The sequence below is a fragment of the Neolamprologus brichardi genome, chromosome 10 (genome assembly GCF_056152115.1).
Source record: "Neolamprologus brichardi isolate AB-2024 chromosome 10, ASM5615211v1, whole genome shotgun sequence".
In the NCBI taxonomy this organism is placed as follows: domain Eukaryota; kingdom Metazoa; phylum Chordata; class Actinopteri; order Cichliformes; family Cichlidae; genus Neolamprologus; species Neolamprologus brichardi.
The window spans coordinates 28,084,763-28,110,232 of NC_142113.1; the positions used below are offsets into that span (position 1 = coordinate 28,084,763).

A 25,470-nucleotide genomic window follows, 5' to 3' on the forward strand; every position below is an offset into this window, starting at 1 on the left:
AGGCATCTGTGTTTTCTGCTTTCCAGGCGACCACAATAGAAGACATGGAGGCGCGGCTGGACTGCGGTTTGGTCAAAGGCCACGCCTATGCCGTGACAGATGTACGGAAGGTGCGGCTAGGTCACGGACTGCTGGCCTTCTTCAAGTCGGAGAAGCTGCACATGATCCGCATGAGGAACCCTTGGGGGGAGAAGGAGTGGAGTGGCCCTTGGAGTGACAGGTAATCACAACACTGCCACCTGCAGGCAGGAAGATAAACTACTGAAGCTCCTCAGTCTCAAATCCTACCCTGTTAAAGGTAATTGAGCTGTCTTCATCTATCATTACTCGTAGCAGACATCTTACCTCTGTGAGTCAGATGTGGAGCATTCCCAAAACAATGTATTTTGCCCGTAATAGGATACGTGACCGTGTCAAGATCAATTTAACCAATTACATAAATTGAAAATGTCAAAGTGCGCCAGTCCCTTAGAATTTGACTCACGAGGTTTCTAAGAGACGTAACATGACGAATGATTAAATGCCAAACGACCGAACAGAAAGCAATCCATACATAAGATCCAGGACGCAGAGAAAAGAGGAGGACGATGGGAAATGTCATGTAGACAATGAAAAATGGAAATGCAATCAAGCTAATGGGCCGCAGAGCAAAGAAGAACGGCTAAATTCAGCCCAGTCGGAGAGCTGCTTGTTTATGAAAGCAGCTCAGACGTCCTCGAGAAAAATGTTTCAGCTCAGTTTTGTGCTTTCTGCTTTGCTTGCCGGTTTATTCTACGTTATTCTTCTAACAGGAGTGGGTAAAACGGAAAAATAAATGCGCTCCCTCCTCGTCTCTGTCTTCGAATCGTGAACGGGCAAATTCGGTGAAACAAACGGAGCCGGTAAAGCCGGATAATAACAGACTCTGAATTATTGATAAGGCTGAAAGAGAGACAGCTGTTATTAAAGAGACGTGAGTCATCCCTCATCATTCACTCACTGTCGCTGAATAATTCATTCATGGTTTGATAAAACCCGTTACTGTAAATGGAGGCTGACAGACCGCTGGACGTTAGTCAGGGCATCATAAACAGAGACATAAACACAGAGTTAATGCATCTAGTAAAACACCTGTGTTTCCCCTGAGCACTGAATACAGAGGAAACCTTGATGTGCAGGTATGATTCACACGGTAATAAATACCACGACTGGTGCTTTAAAGTAGAGCTCAGGAGGGAGAGACGCGCGCGCGATTCATTTGTCTGAACTCGATACAGCTGCTCAGAAATAAACTTTATGGCTGTGGTCGTTATAAGTCTTGCAATTAATATTTATAATATTCTGTTAATAATTTTAGTTTTTCCTCTTCCCCATATTTGAGGTCCCACCATTTTCATAGCAGGCAGATGTATATTATTTTACTAGTATGACTGTACGCATCTTAAATTAATGTTGTATGGTTTAAATCTGCTAATCTTGTGTAAATGTGTTTACTAGTACCCTTAGGGATTATTTGCAGTACTCTGAGGGTAACCAAAGGTAAGCTATGAAAGGAAACTTTGCACTGAAAGGTGCAGAAAATAAAAATAAAAATATTTCGAGTGACAAAGACATGTTTGAAGCAACAGATTGCAGGTTTTTCCTCACAATTAAAGACTTGGGCAGGATTTATAAAACAGAATGGTAACGCAGGGATGAGTAGATCTGTTCAGTTTTATTTACAGTATATAACACTGAATCACAGCAACAGTCACCTCGAGTTGCTTTATATTGTAAGGTAAAGTCAGTAATACAGAGAAAACCCCAACAATCAGACGACCCCCTATGGGCAAGAAGAGAGCCAGAGTTTAATAATAACTAATGATTAAATGCAGAGAAATGTCTAAACACGGGTGATGGAGAAGACAAGCGTAAAGAAGAAACAGTCCTAGTTAATAGGCCTGTTAACTAAAAGGATTCAGATACAGTTGATTAAGCCCTAACGACAAATGTTTTTAGCCTAATCTTAAAAGTAGACAAGGCGTCTGTCTCCCGAATCCAAACTTTGAGCTAATTCCACAGAAGAGAGCCCTGAAACCTGATTGGTCTGCCTCCTATTCTACTTTTAAATATCCTAGCAACCACAAGTAAGCCTACAGTCTGAGAGCAAAGTGCTCTTTTGGGGTGATATAGTATTAACCACAACATGGTTTATGTAAGTCAAATGCTGACTCGACCAGGAAAGGGATGATCAATAAATCGTGCTTAAGAAGCATTTGCGGGGGACAATTTTCTTTATGGAGTTCTTTATGGATGACAACTTCTGTCTTCCCACTGATTGTTGTACATATTTCTGGCACTCCCCCTGCTGATAGTAGCAGCTCTGACAGGTAGACGTGGGCTTTCATCTCCACACTACGAATGCAGTGTCATACTAGACTCCAACAGGGAGCAGTTGGCTCTGTGCAGCACCTAAGCTGAATGAGAACAGTAAAACAATCTTGGATGTTGGTTACTTGAAAGTATAATTACGTGTTCAGACATTATTTTTTGAGGTCTTATTTGTAGGCTTGATTTTTGCTCGCCCAATGGTCCATTTATAGTTGGTCTTTTAGAGGCTTAAAGGTGTTTCGTTTGTGCCGTTTAACCAGCAAGAGGTTGTGACGGCTCCTGTAATGTGTGCTGCCATCACAGAGGAAATAAATTGATGATGAGCAGGGGGAAATTAGCTGTCACAAATGATGAGCTCAAAAAGATAATGCTCAAGGATCCCCCCTCCATGTGCAGCACCTGAGCCCCCCGGGCTCTGTTGCCAACACATGAGACAGAAGATAACGTGTCAACAACAGACGTCACCCAGAGCAGGTCCAAATGGGTTCAGGTCATGAAACAGTGAGGCCTTTTACTAAAATCTGACACACTTATACAACAAAATTAAAATCTACCTCTAACAAAAGCTCATTTGACATAGAAGCCTGTTTGCTCTTTTGTTTTTGCTCCCTGCAGTTCGGAGGAGTGGAACAAGGTGAGCAAGAGTGAGAGAGAAAAGCTGGGCGTCACCGTACAGGACGACGGCGAGTTCTGGTGAGAGCCTGAACAAAAATACACCCACAGTCATTTTGTTACCTTAAAAAAAGGCTACAACACTTTTATTTTCAGGCACTGATGTTTGGGCCACAGGAATAGTTTGACATTTTGAGCTTATTTTACCTCCTGCTGAGATTTTTGATGTTTTGATCCAAAGCTAAAGAAGATGGCCTGTCATGTCTGCTGTTACAAAGGTAGATGATCATACTAAGGACATTATATTTTTGACAAACCCAAAGTTAGGACCAATGAGAAATGTATCTGTTGCAGGGGTTGAACTTCAGAACTGCTGTTCTGGGAAGACTAGAATCTGAAACACACTTCTTCCTGTATTTTATTGTTTAATTCCTTCTGATGTAAATGAACTGCATAAAGATAATTAAGCAATTAAACATGGTCTAAAAGTATACGCATTTCTGTGTTGTCCTTTTCTTTGGCACCAACCTCAGAATGATGAGGGGAAGGCAGAGACATGAATAAGGCCTTCAAATCACCTCTGATATTGTAGCAACTCAATACATAGCATATGAATAGCTCTTACAGTGAAACTAATTAATTTCTGTATCTCACCTACAGGTGGGTAGTTTAGCCAAGCATCAAGACTATAAGCTCATTTATTAGTTTATTTATTACTTTGTTGCTTTGTTGCATGTATCACTAAAGAAAGAAGTCAAATTAAACTTAAGATTAAGAAGATTATCTTCATCGTGTCAAATAAAATGATGCAGTTCTTCTTCAGAAGCCCTCGGCACTCAAACTTTAGGCTCATTTTATCTCAGCTCTGTACATCCTAACCATTTGCTTTGCTCCTGGTTTTGTTTCCTCTGCTTTTGTACCTGTTCAAGATCTTCTTCTTTCAAGCTTTTCCCTCTAGTTGGTATCCACTCTCTCTGCTCTCTTCTCTCCTCTTTTCCTGCTGCCCTCCTGCAGGATGACATTTGATGACTTCTGCCAGTACTTCACTGACCTGATCCTGTGCCGCCTCATCAACACCTCCTACCTGAGCATCCACAAGACCTGGGAGGAGGAGGTGATGAGGGGCTCCTGGGTCCACCGGCAGGATCCCCTACGCAACCGATCCGGAGGCTGCATCAATCACAAAGCCACCTTCCTGCAGAACCCTCAGGTCGGTACATGTCGTGGTTTTGTCTTTAGGAACTGTGTGATCAGTGCTGGACTGTGATGCACCGTCCTCTTTTTCTCCTCCTAGTATGTGTTTGATGTGAAGAAGGTGGAGGACGAGGTGCTGATCTGCTTACAGCAAAAAGAGAAGAGAGCCACACCAAAAGAGGGCAAATCAGAAAATCTCGCAATAGGCTTCGATATCCACAGGGTAGAAACACCCACACGTAACCGAGAAATCCTCAAAGGGTAACCAGGAAGTAAACCTGTGATAGATCTGGATCTTCTCCTTCACAGGTGGAGCTAAATCGGAAGTACCGTATGCACACAGCCCAGCAGAAAGTAGCAGGTTCCATCTACATCAACTCACGCTGCGTCTTCCTCAGGAAGGAGCTGAAGGAGGGCCGCTACGTCATCATTCCCACAACCTTTGACCCCGGGCAGCAGGGTGACTTCCTGCTCCGTGTCTTCACTGATGTGCCTTCAGACTGCAAGTAAGTGTATAATAGTCTCACATCTGGATGTAAAGAGCTGCACTCGGAGGCTTTACATCTTTAAAGTCTCGTCAGAGGCTGATGCAATTGGATGCATTATTGGATGAAATTGTACTTTCTGTCAGTCACTTTACACAGTTACTTCTGCAAGAAGTAAAGTAATTCCTTCCTTGCCTGGCTTATTTTGATTTTCTCATACCAGTGTTGTCCTGTTTAGCTTATTTCAATCATCGTATGCCTGGGTTTCAGGTATCTTCCCCAGTTTATTTTGATTGCTATTTTGATTGCTACCTTGGTTTAGGTTTCCAAGGTCAGGGCGACCGTGGCTCAGGGGGTTGGGAAGCGCATCTGTAACCGGAAGGTCGCCGGTTTGTTCCCCGGGCTCTCTGTCCTGGTCGTTGTGTCCTTGGGCAAGACACTTTACCCTACCGCCTACTGGTGTTGGCCAGAGGGGCCGATGGCGCGATATGGCAGCCTCGCTTCTGTCAGTCTGCCCCAGGGCAGCTGTGGCTACAACTGTAGCTTGCCTCCACCAGTGTGTGAATATGAGAGTGAATGAATAGTGGAATTGTATGGGACAATGCAGTTTGTTCATATCAGTCTTAGACCCACTGCTGCTGTTAGGTGCGGTGCACATTTCCAGTTTTGTCTTAGGCCTTTTGAAGCTGGTATCCTGCTTAGAGTATACTCTTCTGCTCAAAGCCAGAATGTCTGTATTTCAGCCATTATAAACACTGTTTAAGTCTTAATATAAAATATATATAATTTTTATATAATATTTTCCTGTCTTTAATTGTAAAAATGATTTATACAGTGTATGAGGACAGTTACAGTCCTACATTTGCACTCATTAAACCAGATTGATTCCTGTAATAACACAACCACAGAAATTCTGCCAAGGAAATCATTCATGTTAGCTTAAGAGAAGGACTGCTTCACGCTGTGTTGATACATCAGCACAGTAACAGATAGTAGATAATTTTTCACCTGTTATTTTCTGTTGCTTTTGGGACTGCTTTCATTAGGACATCCAGGAGAAGTACAGAAGTTTGGATTTTCCTGTATTTCTGCTGACACTGGCAGCGTTACAGAGGCCTTTTTACACTCCAACATGAGGCATATCTGTGTTCATACATCCATGTACCTGTGCTGTCTTCATCTTACTCAGAGAGCTGACCCTGGACGAGCCTCCTCAGACATGTTGGACGGGGATGTGTGGCTACCCTCAGCTGGTCACTCAGGTCCATGTACTGAACGCTGAGGGTCTGCAGGGACAGGACTCCAATGGAGGTCGGTATGAGGACTCCAGTCGGTGCGTAGCAGACGTAACCTTGCCTGACATTGAGTGCTGTGTTTTGTATTTGCATGTCAATGATGAAGTGCTGTGAAAACCCACAGAGCTGCACTGCCTCAATCCCAAAAAGAGAGCAAGAGCCCAGAGCAAAGCACGAGGTACCTCAGCACCACCCGCTGAGATAATTTAGCTAGTGTAGTGTCTACTGCCTGTAGTGTGCCGCAGTTATGGCTTAAATCTCTTACTGTGTGTGTGTGCATGTGTGTGTTTGTCCGTGCGTGCGTGTGAACTAACTGCTGTAACTTTAACACAAAAGTTCATGTGATTGTAGCGTCTTATAGTATGCTTCTGTTAAATAAGTAAATCAGCGCTGAGCAGTCAGTGTACACCATCCCCCAAAAAGTCGCTTTATTTACATTTACTCCACAAAGAACCACCAGAGCGAGCAGCTCCTCATGTTTGATTTGACAGATTTTACTTTTTTTTTTACCCTTCCTGAGATAAAACTGTTCAAATCTTTTAATTGTTAGGCAAATGTGTAAACCACTACAGTAAGGAGCCACTCGACAGGGGGTCATTAACTGTTCCGATACCAAGTAAATACAAGGGCCAGTTTTGGTTTTACTTTAAATTTATAAAGTTAGCTTATGTAGGGGATAGCAGTGTGTCATGACTTAAGAGATAAATCAATGAGTTTCCAAATCCTGAACACATTTAATGACCACCATGTGTCTGTCTCTAAAGCACTTTAGTTCCACCTCTCTTAATAAAAATAGATTTGACAGTCAGTACAAAAGGGCTCAGATGTTTTTCATAATGCATGTTTTTATCTTCCCACAAAATTATTCAGTTCAGTGGGCTACATGCGGAACAGAGGATAGAAACAAAGTATCAATTCATAATGCCAGTGTCAGTCCGATACCAATACCAACATTGGTATCAATACTATCATCAAGCCGCCCACCTTTACTGCTTTGTACATACTTATAAAGCATAAGTGGAGGCAGAAATACTAGTTTTTTGTTGCTGTTTTTTAATTAAATAGTATTTTTTCAAATGTAGAAGTCCAGAGGTATTATCAGCAAAATGCACATTGTTAATAACAGAAAAATGTCCTCTGTGGCTGTTTTTTATTAATCAGTGTACTATATTAATACATTTCTTTTTGACATCTTGCTGGTTTTATCCCGGCAGAGCTATTTTAAACTTTTAGATATTTGTTCATTTTTTTCTGACAGCTGTAGATCCCTACGTCATCATCACCTGTGAAGGAGAGAGGGTTCGTTCACCAGTTCATAAGGACACACGGTGCCCAAACTTTGACATCAAAGGCCTGTTCTACCGCAAGAAGCCCAAGGAGGGCATCCACATGGAGGTGAGCTGTCACTCTGCAGTCCGTAGTGTGAAAGGTTGAAGAAAAAAAATGCAACTTCAAATTTGATTTGTTCTTTATCCCTCAGAAACTACAGCTTTTGGCCAGTGGCCTTTGACAGCTTTCGCATTTATGCATGGCACCAGAATGTAAAGTGCACATCTTCTGAACAGTAGCTATAAAGGTTACTAAAAGGTTACTGTTTGCTTACTTTGGATTTCATTGCATAGTTTCACTAAAATCAAATCAAGGTGACAGGATGAGAAAACAAAATCTAGGAAGTCTTGCTATATACTGTGTGTTTATTCTGCGATCAGACCATTTTGTAACCTCTTTCCCTCAGGCTCTGACAAACACATGGTCACTCTAAATTAAATACTAGCCATTTGAGTTGTTATATAACCCACATAGGGTCTTAAAAATCATCAGATTAAAGCATAAACTCACCTATATCAAAGGAAAGTGTGCAAAAACTTAAACACCAGCAGGTGTTTCATAAAAGGAAAACAAAATATCAAGATTAAAATAAACAATGTTCCAGAAAATGCCACTACATGTAAAATAATTTATATATAAAGAAAATAAAAATAAACCTACAGAACAAACATGTTATTATGCAGACATAATATACGCTGTACACAAACAAATAGTAGCCGTAGAATTCAAAATACAGGGTTATCCAGCCAGTAAAAATCCAATACTAGGCATTGATCACATTTACTGAGAAATAAATGTTCATAATTACAAATCTTAAGTTTTCCTCAGGGGCATCAAACTGTTATTGACCCATTAGGTAAAACATTTAGGTCAAACTACCGTAATTCTTGAACCATTGGTGCAATTGAAAAATTCCAACGGTTCCTGAAAGCATCAACTCTGTGCTTTATCGGTGATATGAGGGTCGTGATGGTAATCCCAGGTAGGGCGCCACATTCAGCGAGGCTGCTGCGACACTGTTCCTGGGATTATTGTAATAATCCTGATATCACTGAAAAGCAACAGTTCCCCGCTGCTTTCGGGAACTGTTGGAATTCTTTTATCGAGCAAGTGGTTCAAGAGTTACGGCTGTTACATATGTTGAAATAAAACGTTGCAAAACCTTACGTTTCGCCACATTCATCGCTCTCTGGTCTCACGTTGACATCCTGTGTGACAGCGCTGTATGTGTGTGTGTTTTAGCATTTTGTAACCGAACACGTGGGAAATTTGAGTCTTGTAAGTTGAAAAAAAATTGACTCCTTCAGTACATGATGTAGACGATCTAGGGCGTGAATAATATATTTCTTATATTTGTAGATATGTCAAAACATCTTAAGTATTCGCAAAGTGAAAGCAAGAACCTAAATACACAGTCGACAGTGACGGCTGTAGAAAAGTGGGAGCTAGCTGCAGGAATAATTTGGGTTGATAGTCCCGCGGCACTTGTCTTCATGCAGAGTTTCACAGCGTTTCATCGCTTGTCTCATATTCAGTCCTTTTTCCCTTTATCAACTCTCTCTTTGAGCCTATGGGACGTGAGAATGAGGCTGCTAAGAATGTTTGCAGAGCATCCATAACTAATCAGTTACAGGCTCCATATCAGGCGACACGTGTAAACCAGTGTATTTGTGAGGGAGGTTATTAATAGTAATACGATGTTGGATTTGCTCGTTTAGAGCTGTGAAATTGTTTTATTTGTAACACAGTGAGGAGTGGGCATTAGAGCTGGTAAATCATCTGTATTTACGCACTGTTAGCATCAGAGAGAGAGACATCATTCATTTAAATAAATAAGAGAGTTAGACGATCACATGAGGTATCCTTCATGTTGTTTTTCACCAAACAATCTAAAAGATGGACAGATCAATTCAAAACTGAGTAAGGAGACCTTCACCGAGCTTATTAATTTGTCCAGTAGACACTAAGAAGTGTACTTAATGATTCATTTGATCATTTTCACTATTCATCCGTGGCCAGTCCCCTCGCTTTTACTTTGGAAATTCAGTCATTCTAATCCCAGTTACACGTCCCACGTTTTCAGATTGCAGTCAACTGAGGTGTTTTCTTAGCCCTTCTAATTTAAGTGCATAATCTTAGCTACTGTGGCTGCTATAGGACAAACATGTTTCAGACAGACGAGAGATTATGGCTGTGGCCGGCTGACCTGTTTATACTACTGTTTGAAATGGATCTGACTGTTAGGCTGTTGTTGTTGTTGTTGAAGGCTGTCACTCCATTGTTTTCCTCAGTTGTGAAGAGGCTGTAAAACTTTTTGAAAGCAGAGTTAGAGAACCTGTTGAGGATTTGGTGAACTGTTGGTAGCACTGCCATTTCAGTTGATGTTAGCTGCTGTTAGCCTCTGCTAGCTGCTGTTAGTCCAGGTTAGCGAAACTGTCGTTGAAGTGGCTGTACCTTTTGTTGAACTCTGACACTTGAGAATAAACTCTCATATGATGTAATTGCATAGTAATGTGTGTATATGTATGAATACAGTAGCCCTTTTTTTACTATTATAAAATGTCAAATAATCACTGAGAGAATATTACCTTTATGTTTATTGGTTAACGTGTGAATAAGGACTGTTTATTCATTTCATTTTGTTATTTAATAAATAACATTTTTTTTTACTATTAAACAAGCTTTTAATAGATTTCAAAAATATTTGTTTTATTGTTTTAAATCAGCGGTCCCCAACCCCCGGGGCACGGACCGGTATCGGGCCACGAGAGTTGAGGCTCGGTCGTGAAATTTGTGTTTTTCAGGGGTTTTATCGTTAACTCTGTTTCCCTGGGTCTTTTCCCGTGTTGTAGTTGTGCGTCTTATTTTGAACGAAATATTTACATGTTACCATAGCGACCAGAGAGCATTAAGGGGCATAGAGGAGGATGTTACTTTCAATGTTTTTGGCGCATTTCAGCAGGATGCTGCTAATAAAGTTACACAATTACACAGTGAATTCACGTTTATTATTATATTTACAAACATATATTTACCACAGTTTTTGTCTTGGTCGTATCATTTTATTTTGTTGCATTTACCCGCAACACCTTAAAGGCCAATCCGTGAACATATTGTCTGACATTAAACTGGTCCGTGGCGCAAAAAAGGTTGGGGACCGCTGTTTGTGACATGTGGTTTAATTACTTTGTAAGTACTATATATAGTGTGGGTACCTTTATACCACCACAAAAACTTTTTTTAAGCAGATACTCTGACATATAAGTTTCAAACAACCTGTGTGAGTGAATGACGGAAAAAAAGGTTCAATATTTCTTCATGCTGCCTTGTTTCCTCAGTGTTTTACTTCTCTCCTTCCTAGTGTCTTCTTTCTTCTGTCACTTTCTCTCTGGTGTATTTCCTTTGCTGATTCCTCCTTTTTTGTGCTTACTGCCTTTTGTATTTTTTGTTTCCTTCTTTCCTTTCTGACTTCCTCCCTTGAGCGGCCAACAGATCTACAACAAGAACATGATCGTGGACACCTTCCTGGGTCAGGTGATCTTGTTCAGCGACCCCAACGAGCGCCAGGAGCAGCACACGCTTCACCTGCGCGACAAAGGCAGCCGCCAGGACAACGACCTCCCGGGCACGCTCACTGTGCGCCTCATCACGTCCACCACGCTCACCAACATCTGAAGCGGCAGTTTATACGATTGCAATGATCGAAGCTCAAGGTGGCGTACGAACCGTGCCCGCCGTTCACCTTCGCCGTTCATCTTTTAACCGTCGCGGGAGCTCACTGTGTCTTTTTTTTTCCTGCCGCTTGCGCTCTCTCTGTGTGTCTCTGTTTTCCTTTGCTTCCTTTAGCTTCACAGGGTTTTATTTTTGAAGGCCTGCATCTGTATATCCTGATGGAAGCTGTACAGGGGGTTTGTACAGAATATTTTTAAATACGTTCCTTTCAAAATTGTTCATCAGTCACAAATTTGTTCTTAAAGTAGCAGAAATCTCTATCAGAGCAACAGTTTAAGAAACTGATGAAGTTTTATCAGATTTTTTTGCTGTTCTGACCCTTAATTACAGACTTGTTTTATTTCTTCTTATACTCTCACACACACACACACACATATACATGAATATAATACATATGCAGACATCTCTGCACTCTCCATGCATGTGCCACTGTTTCCAAGGGCTATGCATTGCCTTAAGGCTGAGTTTGTCTCACCTCTTTGAGGAGACGAGGGGAGGTGGGTTATGTTGAATACTATTTATCTTGGCACAGCCTTGGTTTAGTTTTTTCTTTGTCTCTAAAAGTTTGCATTAAGCCCTGCTTTTTGCCACAGTGTTATCAGCTTCTGTCTCCCAAATGCTCTTTTATGACTGTGAATAATCCTCCCGCCCAGCCAGCCAGCCCAACCACCCAGACACCTCAAGTCTTCAGCAGTTTGCCGGTGCTTTGGAGAGCATGCAGCAGTCTGTCACTTTTTACGTTGGACTTCAAAGCCAACAGCAGCTCTTCTCTCCCCTCGACTCAGTGCTTTTTCTGTGTTGTTCTGTGAGCGCACCCGCGTGTGTGAAGTCTTGCCTCCCGGTTTCCATCACTAGCATCATTTGAGAATGCTTTCCGTCGCCGGCTGCTATGGACGATCTCTAAACTGCATGGCTTTTAAAAAGAAAACGAAAAAAAACCCCGAAACTCTCTGCCTGTGCTGCACATCTCTCTAGTCGTAGCTTAGCAGCCGGTGCTTCTGATAGTGCTACCCCCTTCCTCCTCCTCATGCAAACATCTTTCCTGTCCAGTGGAGTGCAAAGATTCACCCTGACATAAATCAAGTGCTTTATGGGACCAAAGAGGAGCCAGGCCCCCTTTTCAAACCGGCCTAGCCTGGCCCGGCCCGGCCCAAGCCTAGCGACAAACCGCCACCCCCTGTGCCACATCATCTCTTAACGGCAACACCACTGCCTGACGCTTCCTCTGACTTGAGTCTGTCGGCCCGGGCCAAAGACTCACGCCACGTGATCCCGAAAGACAGCAGCTCTGCAAGCGTGAGTGTGTGAGACTGTGTGTGTGTGTTTGAGTGAATGGCATGTTATACCTGAAAGAAAAAGATCACAAAGGAAAGGTGTGAACCGAATAGTAAAAGGGACCTTTTTTGAAGGGAAAAAACACACCTTGCACTTTATTTCTTTAGCTTTGAGGGGTAAAAAGAAAAACCCTCGGAGACTACGGAGAGAGAGAGGAGTGCTTTAGCAGAGGAGACGTCCTGCCAAACAACCTGTGCCATCGCCTTGTTCCTGGCTTTGCCTCCACAGCAGGAAAACAACTGGGACGAACTGTTGAATTCAGATGGTTTTGAATATTGAACCAACACTGGTACAGTTTAATCTTTTCTCTGATGACATTTCTCGCGTAGATCGTGTGGCCATCCGATCCGACCTTTTACCATCCAGTCGGCTTCTTGTGACAGAAAATTACAGCCTGTGTTTTTTGTTTCTCTTCAAAAGTGCAATCCAAGTTTTATAAACTTTTGGTTATTACGTTTTCCCCCTTAAAATTTGAAAAATGTAACTTATGGTTATTTTTAAGACATTTCCTTTGAATGTAAACCATTAGTGGACTAATCTCTCAGACAAAATATCAAGCCCCACCCCCCTTTTTTTCAGTGCCCTTTTCCATGACTTGAACTGTCACTCATGGCATTTAAGTGGTCACACATGTTTGTGTACAGCATCTTTATAAATGTGTCTTGCATGGGTTATTTTTCCAAGATATCCACAGCCTTGTATTGTACTGTTCAATTGTTACTCTATATATTTATTCTTTCTATCTCAGAAGTCTTGGAAATGCTAGTTTTGAGCAGTGAGCATGTCTACACTTAAATGCACCTCATGTCAGTCTGATCATGTCAGTCTGTTTGAAGCAGTTGTGTCTTGTACTACAGTGATGCATTCATAATGCCTCTAGCATCTGTGAACATTAGCAGCAGTTGTCAACGACTATTTAGGTGCTATTTATCTTCTTCTTTGTGTTCTTTTTGTTGGTTTCACTCAGAAAGAAAGTGAACGTCATGTAACATGAGACTGAATCTGAAGCGTGTTAACAGTGCAAACAGCCGGTGTTGGAGACTGTAGTGCAGAGCAGTGTGAGATTAGACAGCCTGCCGGTTTTTATTTGCAGGGTATTTCCTCTTTATTCTGCCAATCAGTTCCATGCACTCCTCTGAAAACAGGCAAGCTCTGCAACATAAAATTGATCCTGAAGTTGGAACCTGTGACTATGGGAAGAGCAGAGGTTACTCCAGCTTTCACCACTTTACGTTTGGCTCCTGAACTTGTTTAAATAAAGGCAGGCTCTCCGGTGGTATCGATGCAGAGTTCCCTCCTAACCAACACCTACTGTGAAAAAGAGGTGTTTGGGTAAACAAAGAAGGCTTTCCCCCTCCCTCACACAGAGAGTGGCCTACTGCAAGGCACTGAAGTCCCAGCTGTGGTTAATTTAGTTTGGTTAAAATGAGTTTCTCTTTGTCCAAAACAGTGTAAAGATCATTTTTGTCTATGTGCTAAAAAAAATTCAGACAGCTCAGATAAATGAATTTATTGCGGAAGATTATCAGTGCCAAATGTGTGCACGGGTGTTGTGATACAGAGCTTTTATTTTTCCGGAAAAAGAAGGATCTTTTGATCTTTTGGGTATTTTCCGAATCCTTAAAGTATTTTCTAACCACCAAATATTGTTTTTCCCACACAATAAAAATTTTCAACCTTTAAGTTGCAGATGGAAATTAGAAAAAAAAACATTAAGGCAAAAACTGCATTTCATATATCGGCCACTTGGGGCTCCAAAACGAGTCATTGTGCTCTGTTAAAAATGCCCAGGTTTACAGAGTTAAAAAAGAAAGTGTGTATAGTCCAGAACACGATTTCTGTCTTCGTATCGAATGAATGCGAGGTGAATGTTCAACTCATTTTCGCTTTGTTTGCAGACAACAGCTGTAGTCAGCAGCTGTCTGACTTCACCGCCACCAAACTAAATCACTCGACCTTGTTTTTGCTCTTGGTGCCTTTTGATGCATTTTAATGGATTATCCAAAAGCTCCCCTCCATCGTCTTTTCTAAATTCTGGCTCCAATAAAATACCATAGTCGTGGCCAAAACTCTGATGTGAAGGCTTCAAAAATGCTGAATCTACAAACTAAACCGTGTCCATTTCCATCTTTATATACAGTAGGGCTGCCACGATTAGTCGACTAGTCACGATTACGTCGACTATTAAAATCGTCGACGACTAATTTAACAGTCAACGCGTCGTTTGAAGCTTTGTAAGATCCCAAAAGACGGAGGAATGAGTAGTAGGATTTAAGAGTGTAATAACGGACTGAAACAGAAGATGGCAGCACTGCACGTACAAGGATGCCAGCTGCCGTTAAACCCCGAAGAAGAAGAAGCTCTGTCCCAGAATCCATAGTGCCCTGCTCAGTTGTCAACAATGGCGGCAGCTAGTTAGTTTTAATATTACTTTTATTATTCATTCTGGGTCACAAAATAAACATTTAACATTTTTTCAGGCGAGAATGTAGCTGTGTAAACCTCAATTATCTGCCCAGTTTATCAAGACACCAAATATTTTCAAAAGCGCTCTGACGTTTTCGGAGACGTCTGTTACCCACTAGCTCGATAGCTAGCCGGGGGCAAGGCTCACTAGAGCCCGTGAGAACACCGGACTCCTGGCAAATTGTTTTAAAACCCCCCCGCCGTCTTTCACTACTCAGGTTAAACATGATATATAAGTCACTTAGATAACTTAAAAATGTTATTGTTTGGCTTTTTTTAGTGTTTTATTTGTTCCTGAGTAAATCGGTTTGGCTGAGATTAAAGTTATGGTTTTTACACAGCTGAATAAACGTCAAGCAGACAACTGATTATCAGACGTGTGAGATGCTCGAGAATATACTCCGGTGTCCTGTTATATTTCAGATAGCAAGAAGTTTATTAAACTTCACCGAAACAATCTGCAAACTTCATTAAAATTTAATAAACTATCATCTTGTCTTTATTTTTAGTTAGCACATACCTTAAACACTTAAAGCTGTAAGCTAATAATAGTTATATAAGAGCAGATGCTGCTGGTGCAATAAGCTGTAAGTTGTACATCCAATGGATGCATGATCTGATTAGTCGACTAATCGCAAAAATAATCAGTGACTAGTTGACTATCAAAATAATCGCTTGCGGCAGCCCTAATATACAGACTATGTAAATGACCTGCATCCTTCTTAAATAAATGCAAAATTAACCAGACTTCATAAGAAACTATGCTGATGCTGAGTAACAAAATTGGCAAAGCTTCACGAAAGAAAATAGCATGAAAATAATTTTTTATTGTTCTTTTACTGTGCAGGAGACTAAAAATCTTTTGTTGAAATGGTTCGAGATGTGAGGATTCTGGAAATGCTTTTGCAACCTCAAATGTCAGTGTTCTGGGTCTTAAATTTATTGCTTGGGATTTATTTTTCAGAAAACACAGCTTCTTCTCTATGAGTGAAATGCAGTTGTCAGATATGAAAGATATAAGATACAAAGATACAAGCTGGAATCAGACAAATACCCCCTCTCCTGGTAAACATGTTGCTGTGACGGGCTGTAGTTTTGGTGTTTTAACCAATGAGGTTGCTTACAGACAAATCACATGGGACTCAATTAGCCCATATGGTCCCCTCCCCCTCTCCAATCATCAGTCTGTTTACTGCATTGCTTGTTGCCCAGCGGTGTTCCTTATCTGTGATTCCTGTGGATGAAACCAGTATTTCTTTGGCATTTCTTGCGCAAATGTGTATGTTAAATGGGAAATGGATGGCTGTGGATGTGTTTGGAAGACAAGAAATGACCAAACCAGATTCTCTCCTACTCTTATGTCTAATTCCTAAAAATGCCTGAGCTCTTCAGCGTGAAGTTCATTCCTACCACTTGTATACATAGGCGAAGGTAGAAACACAAATCGATCAGTAAATGAATACACTCAGGTCTGTCTTTACTGCGACAGACTGCTCTGCTTTTTTCTCCAACTCGTGAAGAAGACCACAAGATACTTAAACTCCACCACTTCCTGGAGTAGTACTCCTTTTCCATCATGGCCTGAGACTCTGGGATGCTAATTTTCACCCTGTCTGTTAGCATTCATGAATGGCGTGAGTGGCAGTCAGTCTCTGCTTGTTAACCCTGCGATGGACCTGCCATCTGTCCAGAGTGTGCCTCGCTTCTCACCTAGTGAGAGCTGGGATTCGGATAATCGGTTAGGAAAATGGATGGATAGATATGGCCCTTATTTTTTTGTTGTTGAGTATAACAGCAGATAAGTGAAGGGAGATAATTTTTCATCAACTCTGACAGGGACTGAACAGGACATTATTTTTATTCAGAAGTACAAGCTTCCCATCAGCCAACCTGGATTTTATTTCCCTCTGAGTGTCCCTTCAGGTGATGCCAGTTCTGTACTGTGAGGTTTCCAATCAATGGTTCGCGGCTCCGGCTGTTTCTTTATTCATACAGAAGTGACGCAGAAATATAACAGCTAACACTGAAGTTGACAGCTGCGACACATGTGAGTATTTAGGCACTAGAGTCAGCAATCATAAGAGTACGGAGTCCGAGCCCCAACTCATGTGCCAAAAAAAAAGGTGTTTTATTTTGAAGAGATGCATTGTGGGTGATGGAGTGTTTGAGTTGGACAAATGCTTTTGTTCCTCACTACATGCCCAGTTTTGTTTCTGCCTTTTGTCACCGTGTCGATCACTGTAATTGTTGCACATTGTAATCCTTTTGCCAAAAGTGTTTAATGGCTTTCACTGTTAACCACCACACAGACACGCGCACACACAAACACAAGCACACACTAACACACACTTACACAGACCAGGCTTTGTTGGAGTGTCTGGACCTTTTTTTGATAGTTGCTGTAAAGCGTATCAGTCTTCTGTGTAGATTTTCTGCATGGCCACGCCAAAGCAGGTTTGAAGAAACTGTTTGAATGAAGCCGAATTAGTCACAGCGGCGGCGACTTTTGTACGAATCCAAAAATGCCAGTGCATGTAGCAAAAACACTTCAGATCTGCTCGCGCCACCACGAATCACAGAGTGTTCATTTTCAGTTCTCAGAGTGCCGTAAAAACCCACTTGCTACTTTGATAAACATACTGTGTGAAGTAAAAGGCTTGTGTCGCACACTTGCATGCATGGAAACAGTAACCAGTTTTCTAATATTTTGTATTTAGTATCCAGCAGTATACAGTATGTATATAAAAGTAGCAGGAACTTGACTTATTCGTTTTTATCACGAGATCCATCTTTCTGGTGGATGCTTATATCCTAGACACTCATTTCAAGTGAATGCACTTTGTGTTCACAACCTCTAGTGATCAGCTAGAATGTGTAAAGGAATCAGATTGTTTCTCTTATTCCTTCTCCCATAATGCCTTGTGTGAGTTACAGTTAGATCCATAAGTATTCGGATCTTGTTTCTTTATTTCTGTACACCACCAAAGTGGATTTAAAATCAAGCAAACAAGATGTGATTGAAGTGCAGACTTTAAGCTTTAATTCAAGAGTTTTAACAACAGAATTGCATTATTTCAGAAACTTTTCTTACTCTTGGGGTTTACTTTGGGCCGTTATCCATTCGTGCAGAGACTATAGCCCTCTATACTTCATAATCATCCTGCTACTTCTATCAGCAGTCCCATCATCAATAAAACTACAGGGCCTCGATTCTTCTGGAAGTCAGACATGTCCACTGCACAGTAGTTTTACCAACACGTTTAGGATTAAAAAAAATATGAATGTGGCTTCTGTGATGTCACCCACTGGTTTCTGAAGTCATGTTTTGATTGGTTAAAAAAAAAGTAGTGACAAAAAAATGTGGGTCTGATTGTTTTATCTTCTTGATTTGTCATGAAAAACCACAGAACAGCTCATCATTCAACTGTTCTATTACTTTTGAGCCTCTGAAATGAGCAACTATGTATAAAAATGTCCTGAACAGTTAATACAGCCCTTTTAGTAAAGCCCTTTAATTACACTCTAAGTCTGTACTTCAGTCACATCTTGATTATTTGATGTAGAAATTCACTGAGGTGGTGTAGAGAAACAAAATTACAAAATCTGTGTCATTGTCCAAGTGCCAGTCACCTGCCTCTAATAGGGGCATAAGAAACTTATGACATAGATTGATTGGGGACTTCAAGTAGTTTGCAGGTGTTTCGTGAAATTGAAAGGACTACACAATGATCAAGCACACCTTTCATACATGCAGAAAGGGAACAATCCAGAGATAAAGAAGGTTTAGGAGAGCATAGATGCAAGGTGGAGAGAGGGAAAATGAAGATGCGCGAGAGGTCAGGACTGGTTCAGTACAAAAGAGCCTGAGTGAGCCTCATCTCTTAAGTCATCCTTCTCTTCTTCTCTGGTATGAATAAGCATTTACGGCTCCCAAATCTTTAAGAAGAGCGAAGACACCTGCAGTCATGATGCACACAAGGTTCAATGGAAGTAGGAATCAAGTGAAAACATGTTGGGTTTAGAGCGCTTATCATTTCTAGACAGAACGACTGCTTGCGTGCTGATCTTACAGCCTCGTCAGCTTGCTGCATGAGTCTAAATTGGAGTCGAGGAGCGGCTGCACCAGATATCACGTTCATCCTAACGACAGCATCATGTAGGCCGTACCGAATTTGACACTCTGACATTTTTAATCTGAGCTCGAAGTCTTGTCGAATCAAGGAATGAGCTTGTGATTCTTCTTGTATTTTTCTGCTGTTTATTAACTGGAGACTGGAATACCTACTGCATGGTGACTCTTCTAGAAAATGCTATGGTCTTTATAACAAGTATCTTTTATCAGTATTTTATAACCTTGTTAATTTTATATATCCACTCCCAACTACCGTGTTTACTGATAGCTAGGTATCAGAGAGCCGTGCTGTATGTTCTGTACTGTGTGCTTGTCTGTGTCTTCTTTTTCAGCGTGAGCTTTACTTTTTGTTCTGTTTTTTTTAACGCTTGTTCGTTTTAATTTGGTTCTCGGTTACACTGTGGTTATTTTATAGCTAAGATCTGAAATTATTATTTTTTCTTTTGTATTTAATGTCAACTTGTGGCATGACTTTGAAATAAAACGGGAAAACTTATTCTGGGTCTGTCATAATTTTTGGAATTTTTGCAAATTTAACTCAAAGGTGAGTACTTCTTTTTTTCTTTTTTGTTTACAGCATTTAAAAATTCAGTTTAGTACAACAAATATACACGGGCAGTGTTGGGGAGTAACGGAATACATGTACTGGTGTTACGTATTTACACTTACCATTTAAAAAGGTGGTATTCAGATTACAGTTACTTTGTTGAAACAAATGGATTATACAGCGGTCTTTTCCTGTTTCATATGGTAGGCTATGCCCTGTCTATTTTTGGTAATTTCACGCTGGTCTAAACCCAAATGAAACACGCATTAAGAGGCTAATGCCTGTGTCTCAATCTCGCGGCCCATGTCACCCCTACTTCACACATAATGACGTGAAGAAATATTCTTTAAAATTATTATTCAACAAATGAACTGCCAGAAACAGGAGACAGAAGTATGTAAATATAATAATAACCACTGCAGCCAAAAAGAGTGCCTGACGAGCCCAGTTGTAAGTAAGCTATTAAGACTCGACTGTACGCTGTGTTCGTGTTTTCCTCCGAAACAACAAGCAGCCTTTCAGCGCCTCTCTCTGTCTCTCGCTAGCAAAGTTGACCCAGACAACAAAGTAAAGCTAGTTTTCGGCTACGAGCCCGACACGGAACCGTATTAGCCTTTAGGTCATTTTACTACGGCTCGGAGTCGTGGACCTGTTTTATATACGCGCGGAATAGTTTACTATACCAGATCACTGCTAAAAGCAGCCTAATGTCCACCCCACTGTTACTCATTTTATATTAAGATTTAAAAATCTAGTTGGTATTGTTATGGCGAGTAACCTTCAGTAATAGTAATAAATCACACAGCAATAGTGCATTCATGAAGTTGTAAAAAGCTTGATAAAATATTAAGTAATCCAAAGTATTCACAATATGTTACTCTCATTGAGTAACGTAACGGAATACAATTGTAATTTTGTAAGTTTTATAGCTTTTCCGAATGATAAAGACCTCCATCATGGCCAGTCACATTACACTAATTTAATTAGAAAAAAAGAGGCAGGTAGAAAGCCACTATAAAAACAAAACCTGCTCTGGAGAATAAAATACGAAAAAGATTACAGCCTTAAGTAAAGAACGTGTGAATGCATGGGGGGATCGATGCTTGCACAAACAGAGCTGCCTTTTCATGAAAAAAGAGCAATGTCTATACTAAAAAGACCAAACTAAAGCATCGATGCTGTTCCTCTAATATCGATCCAACACAATACTGACACTGATATCTACACTACTGATACAGTGGATTATTCAGTCCTTTGAACACTGAGCCATAGTTTCTTAGTTTAGGGTCCTTTCAGACACTCTGTATCAGCTGTTGATGATTCCTGAAATCATCACACAGCAGAAGTTTTGCTGAAATATATTTAAACTATTAAAATAAATCTAAATAAACGGTGAAGTTGTGACACATGATCATTTAAGGAGGTCTCTCTGCTAAAAAACACAAAAGTGTCCTGATATCAGCTCTGACACACTCAGGCAAACGGGGAAGAAGACAAGAAAACTTGGACCTACGTTGTGAATAATTAATAACAAAATCTGTGAATAATCAATTGAACTTCATTGTGTTATATAAAAGTACAGGCTGAGCTCTCACCCGGTGCCTGATCTTTGTTCTCCATGACAGAAATTAAAAACTGATTTTTCAGAACAGGAAATTTAAAAAGCCAGATATTTTCAGATTAAAATATGATGGAATCCCTTCATACAGTTACGTGTAACAATGTTACTCTATATATCTGGGATGTCAAATTCATGTTACATCGTGGGCCACATACGGCCCACTTTGACCTTAAGGCGGGCGGACTAGTGAAACTCCACTTTATGCCAGTGTGCAGTAATTTAACTAAACATTCAATCCTTGAAATATCTTAATATGAGTGAAATAAGTACAATTTCAACAGTGTGCCTCTGCTACATGATGTGTAAAATGCCCACACTGGCCTGTATTTATAATCTTTTTTTTTTCTTTTTTTCCTATAGTAGAACTTACCTATTTAGCATTTTCTGTCATTTAATTGTTTATCCATCATGTACCTGTTTGGTGATGAAAATTCTGTAAAACTTAAGAAAATACAGTTAAAAGTAGGGGTGGGGGAAAAAATCGATACTGTGTAGTATCATATTTTGTTTGCTAATAATGTATCGATACAGGGACAGCAGAAATCGATATTTTGTTACAAAAAACGTTTTTGTGGACTGCTCTGACTTCAGAGCATGTTGATCCCTTTTCTGAGCAAGAATCCTGACATTCCTTCACTGTCCAAATGTGTTTAACTTGTTTTTTGGCAGCAATAAACATGACAGTTTACTTATTTTAATTTAAGACACGTTTTATTTTAATTAAGTTTAAAACTTTATTTAATGTAAAATTATATTTTGTTTTAATTTACTTTCAAATTCTTCAGTTGCTGAATGGGCTGCATAGTTTTCATAAACTGCATAGTTCAGAATAGCTATAATTGTACCAGATGGTTGCGTTCAGTTAAGTTGGACTAGACTGTAATACAAACCGTTCAGTTTGTCAACAATAAAACTGACTGAAATGACAGAAAGACTGAGTGTGAGACTTTGATATTAGATGAATATTGATAAAGTTTACCTTTATGTACAGAATCTGAATATCGCAAAATATTTTTAAAAATTGCAATAATATCGTATCGTGCGTTAAGTATTGTGATAATATCGTATCGTGGGATGTATGGGGATTCCCACCTCTAGTTAAAAGTGCAAAATCTATGTACTTCATATTTTCCAAAGCCTTCCAGTGGGCCAGATTGCCAGATTGGAGTTTTTGCTGGACTGATTCTGGCCCTGGACTTTGTTTGACACCCCTGCCATATATAATATATTTATTAAGAGCTGAATTAAAGCAGTGTTATTTGCATGCATGCATCTGTCATGGAGCACTGAGATTCATTACAAACCTGAAAGACCTCACCCACCACTGTGTGTTGCACCCTCGGGTTAGATGAATGGGTCTAAACAGTATACAAAGGGACACAGGGGAGGTTCTGATCATAAACAAGACACAAAAAGGTAGATAATCTACACAATTTAAAACCTGCGCATCAGACGATCTGCATTCCCTTTAAAATTCATACCAGAACCAGAACTTGGAAATCATGACCTTGTTCACCTCCCTCTTCACCTCCTTCCCCCAGCTGATCCCTGTACAGTATGTGCCACCAACAGGCTCCACCCTCCCAGCTAATCAGGATCAGCAGCCATGAATGAGACGCAGCAAGAGAGTCTCGAGAGCCCTGTTACTGTCCCAGACATCAGACTGTGAGAGGGCTGCAAGCCACCTGCAGGAGGCTGCGACCACAACGCAACCAGAAGAGCAGAAGTCTGTTGGAAAGATCTAAGAAAACGACAGGAGCAGAGAAAACGACTTAATTCTCCAGTTTCTTCTCCAGCCCTTCTTCAGCCATCCTGTTAACTTTGGGCAGAAGACAACAGAGGATAGAAGAGAAGAATAGTGGATCTTATGAATTGTGCTGAGAGGTAAGTGGGGCAGACGAACATGGGTCGAGGCCTGAGGGCTTATTAGGCCAGAGGGCCGCTGCTCTGCTATAGCTTTAGACTAAAGCCTCTTATTGCTCACTTCGTCCTGTGCCAGCATTTAAAGCAGCCATTGTGTTTCCCTCAAAATAAATAGATCTGGCTGCACTGTGTATTTATTCCATGAAGTCTGGATGGTTTCTTCTAAATTAGATTAGAGACCACCTCTTGTCACATAGGAACGTTTTTAAGTGTCTCTTTGAGAGCAAAAAGCAATGAAAGCGGCACAGAGGAACATCATTCATGCATTACAGCAGGTTAGAGAGGAGCAGTGAATACAAACATCAAACGCTGAGAGCTTTTCAAACTCAATTATGGCAGCAGGAGGTTCTCCCATTGAAGAAGCTGAACCTAGAGAACGGCATTTTTAATTTGATAATCCCCAAACTGATTAACTGATTGTTTCAGCTCTTTACTCAAGATGCTCCTTTTCTAGCACATTTTGGATGGTTTTCAACCACATTTATGAGACTGAATGGACTTAAAGTGTAGATATTCTGAGTTGGGGGGGATTTAACAGCTGTTTCAGAGCTCAATAATTAAATTTTTATGCAAAATCAAGATGGGATACGTGAGGAAAACACCAAGAATTTGCAAAGTTGAACCAGCGAGTCTGCCTGTGATCCAAGGGAGCAAACATATCTAACACTATTATAAGAAAAATGTTTTTTTTATTTATTAGCAAACCAAAGGGTTGGGCCTTTACAACTTCATTGTAAAGAGTTTAAATAGCTTTAGATTTAGGTCAGTTTAAATATGAAGTTAGAAGACCAGCGGCAGACGGGTGACCTCTCTAGGGTGAACCGTACCTGTCACCCTGTGACCCAACGGTGGGTTGGATTGGGCCATGCTTGAATGCAACACACATGGGCCTTCTCAGAGATTGCAGTCTTTAGAGAACTATATGATTGCGGTTTGTCAAATTGGCACCAATGTACAGAGTTTAATCAATTTTATTGGCTCACCATATGTTTGACATATAAAAGGTAGATCCTAGAAGTAGGGATACAGCTGAGTAAAAAGTACCTTTAGATGTTGCTGACGTGCCCCGTTTGAGTATTTTTATTGACTTTTGAGGTTCTCCTATGTTGTGTTTTGCAGACACTGAAGCACTTGACCTCATGGAAATGAGTCTCCTGAACTCTCTTGATCGATGATGAACGTTGCGCGCCCCTGTGCGCCGGAGCCTGTGAATCCCTGCCATGTGAGTCACAGCGGACGCATGTGCTGTGCAAACACTTGTTCGAATAGCATTAGAGGCCACACACACAGATTAGCAGCCGGGGACTTAAAGATTTCTCTCAGCCGTTACATGAAAATCTCAGACCAGAGTGACTCTGGGTCTCGTAAGAAGAAGAGGTTGAAGAAATAGTTGTCAGGCAGAAAAACAGCAGGAAAGTTAATGTTATGTGCAATTTCTATTAGTAATTTTTTTTTAGATTTTGGGAAGTGAAAAAAAAGAGAAAAAATTAACAATAAACTTTCAGTTGCCCAGTGACAGCTGATTATAAGACTAAGACACAAACAACACCTGGCAGGTGCTTAATTATTCAATCAAGATCTGTCAGCCTTTTGTGGCCTATCAGCCGGTTTGTAGCCTCATTAACTACGACGTAGTTTTCTATTCAGTCCCCTGATGTCATGCAGATTAGAATATCTCAACATTGCCATTGAATTTTTAAGCGTTTTCTTCTGAAGCCACAAACATGAGCTTTGTGTTTTTAGTTTTAGTTAAATATCCTAGCATCTATCAGCAAGGCTGTGGGAAGGTGGGATGCCGCAGTACTCCCTATCACAAAAGGCAGACATCACAGGACGGTCAAATGCTCCCAAATATAGACAACAAAACTTATAAACAAAAAAACCCACATCTTTATTGGAGCAAGAGTCCAAAACTCCAGACTGCAGATGAGGGGAAAACTCACCGGCAGATAAAAAGCTCAAACAGTCAGTGTTACAGAATAAGAACACAAGCAGTTTGAGGGTTTAATTATACAAAAGGGAAGATGGGAAACATCAGGGGAACACAGCTGAAAGTAATCATGAAGAGCAGTCGAGGGACTATCAAAAAAAGTCAAGAACAAACTCAGCAGAAAATGTATAATTATAAACAAAAGAACAGATAAGGGTGTTTACAAATTTTTATACACTATTGCTGATGTCATTTATTTAAGAAGTAGTGGTTTTTTTCACCAGCATCATGGTGAAATGACGTTATCCAGTAGTAACCAGTAGTTAAAAATGGTGCATTTTTTAAAATGAGCGATCAACGGAGATCTATCACAACCCATAAGAGTAATACAAAAACATGATTTTTTATTTTTTTACCACATTAAGTAGCTTCATCCCTTTGAAAACTCTTAGAATTGTCACACGATGCATGATAGACACACCTTTCCCCAATGATTGTTATATGCTATCCAACTTCAGCT

The 25,470-nt window shown here is 40.6% G+C and overlaps 2 protein-coding genes across 5 annotated transcripts in view; both read left to right on the forward strand.

Moving 5' to 3' along the window:
- Nucleotides 1-18,060, forward strand: part of capn5b (calpain 5b) — a 62,759-nt gene extending 44,699 nt beyond the window's left edge. Inside the window, exons 6-14 of one of the 4 annotated variants that reach the window (XM_035905340.2) lie at nucleotides 27-220; nucleotides 2,965-3,042; nucleotides 3,976-4,171; nucleotides 4,256-4,378; nucleotides 4,465-4,661; nucleotides 5,830-5,951; nucleotides 6,060-6,113; nucleotides 7,194-7,330; nucleotides 10,757-18,060. In XM_035905340.2, the coding sequence (XP_035761233.2) occupies nucleotides 27-220; nucleotides 2,965-3,042; nucleotides 3,976-4,171; nucleotides 4,256-4,378; nucleotides 4,465-4,661; nucleotides 5,830-5,951; nucleotides 6,060-6,113; nucleotides 7,194-7,330; nucleotides 10,757-10,939 (1,284 nt within the window). In that variant the 3' untranslated portion in view covers nucleotides 10,940-18,060. Of the gene's footprint in view, nucleotides 1-26; nucleotides 221-2,964; nucleotides 3,043-3,975; nucleotides 4,172-4,255; nucleotides 4,379-4,464; nucleotides 4,662-5,829; nucleotides 5,974-6,041; nucleotides 6,114-7,193; nucleotides 7,331-10,756 lie in introns of those variants that run through there. The other 3 variants (XM_006785107.2, XM_006785108.3, XM_006785109.2) reach the window with 3 other exon arrangements.
- A 4,678-nt stretch (nucleotides 18,061-22,738) lies between these two features.
- Nucleotides 22,739-25,470, forward strand: part of myo7ab (myosin VIIAb) — a 53,473-nt gene continuing 50,741 nt past the window's right edge. Inside the window, exons 1-2 of the mRNA XM_087847481.1 lie at nucleotides 22,739-22,981; nucleotides 24,140-24,242. The gene's annotated coding sequence lies outside the window, so the exon portion shown is untranslated. The remainder of the gene's footprint in view (nucleotides 22,982-24,139; nucleotides 24,243-25,470) is intronic.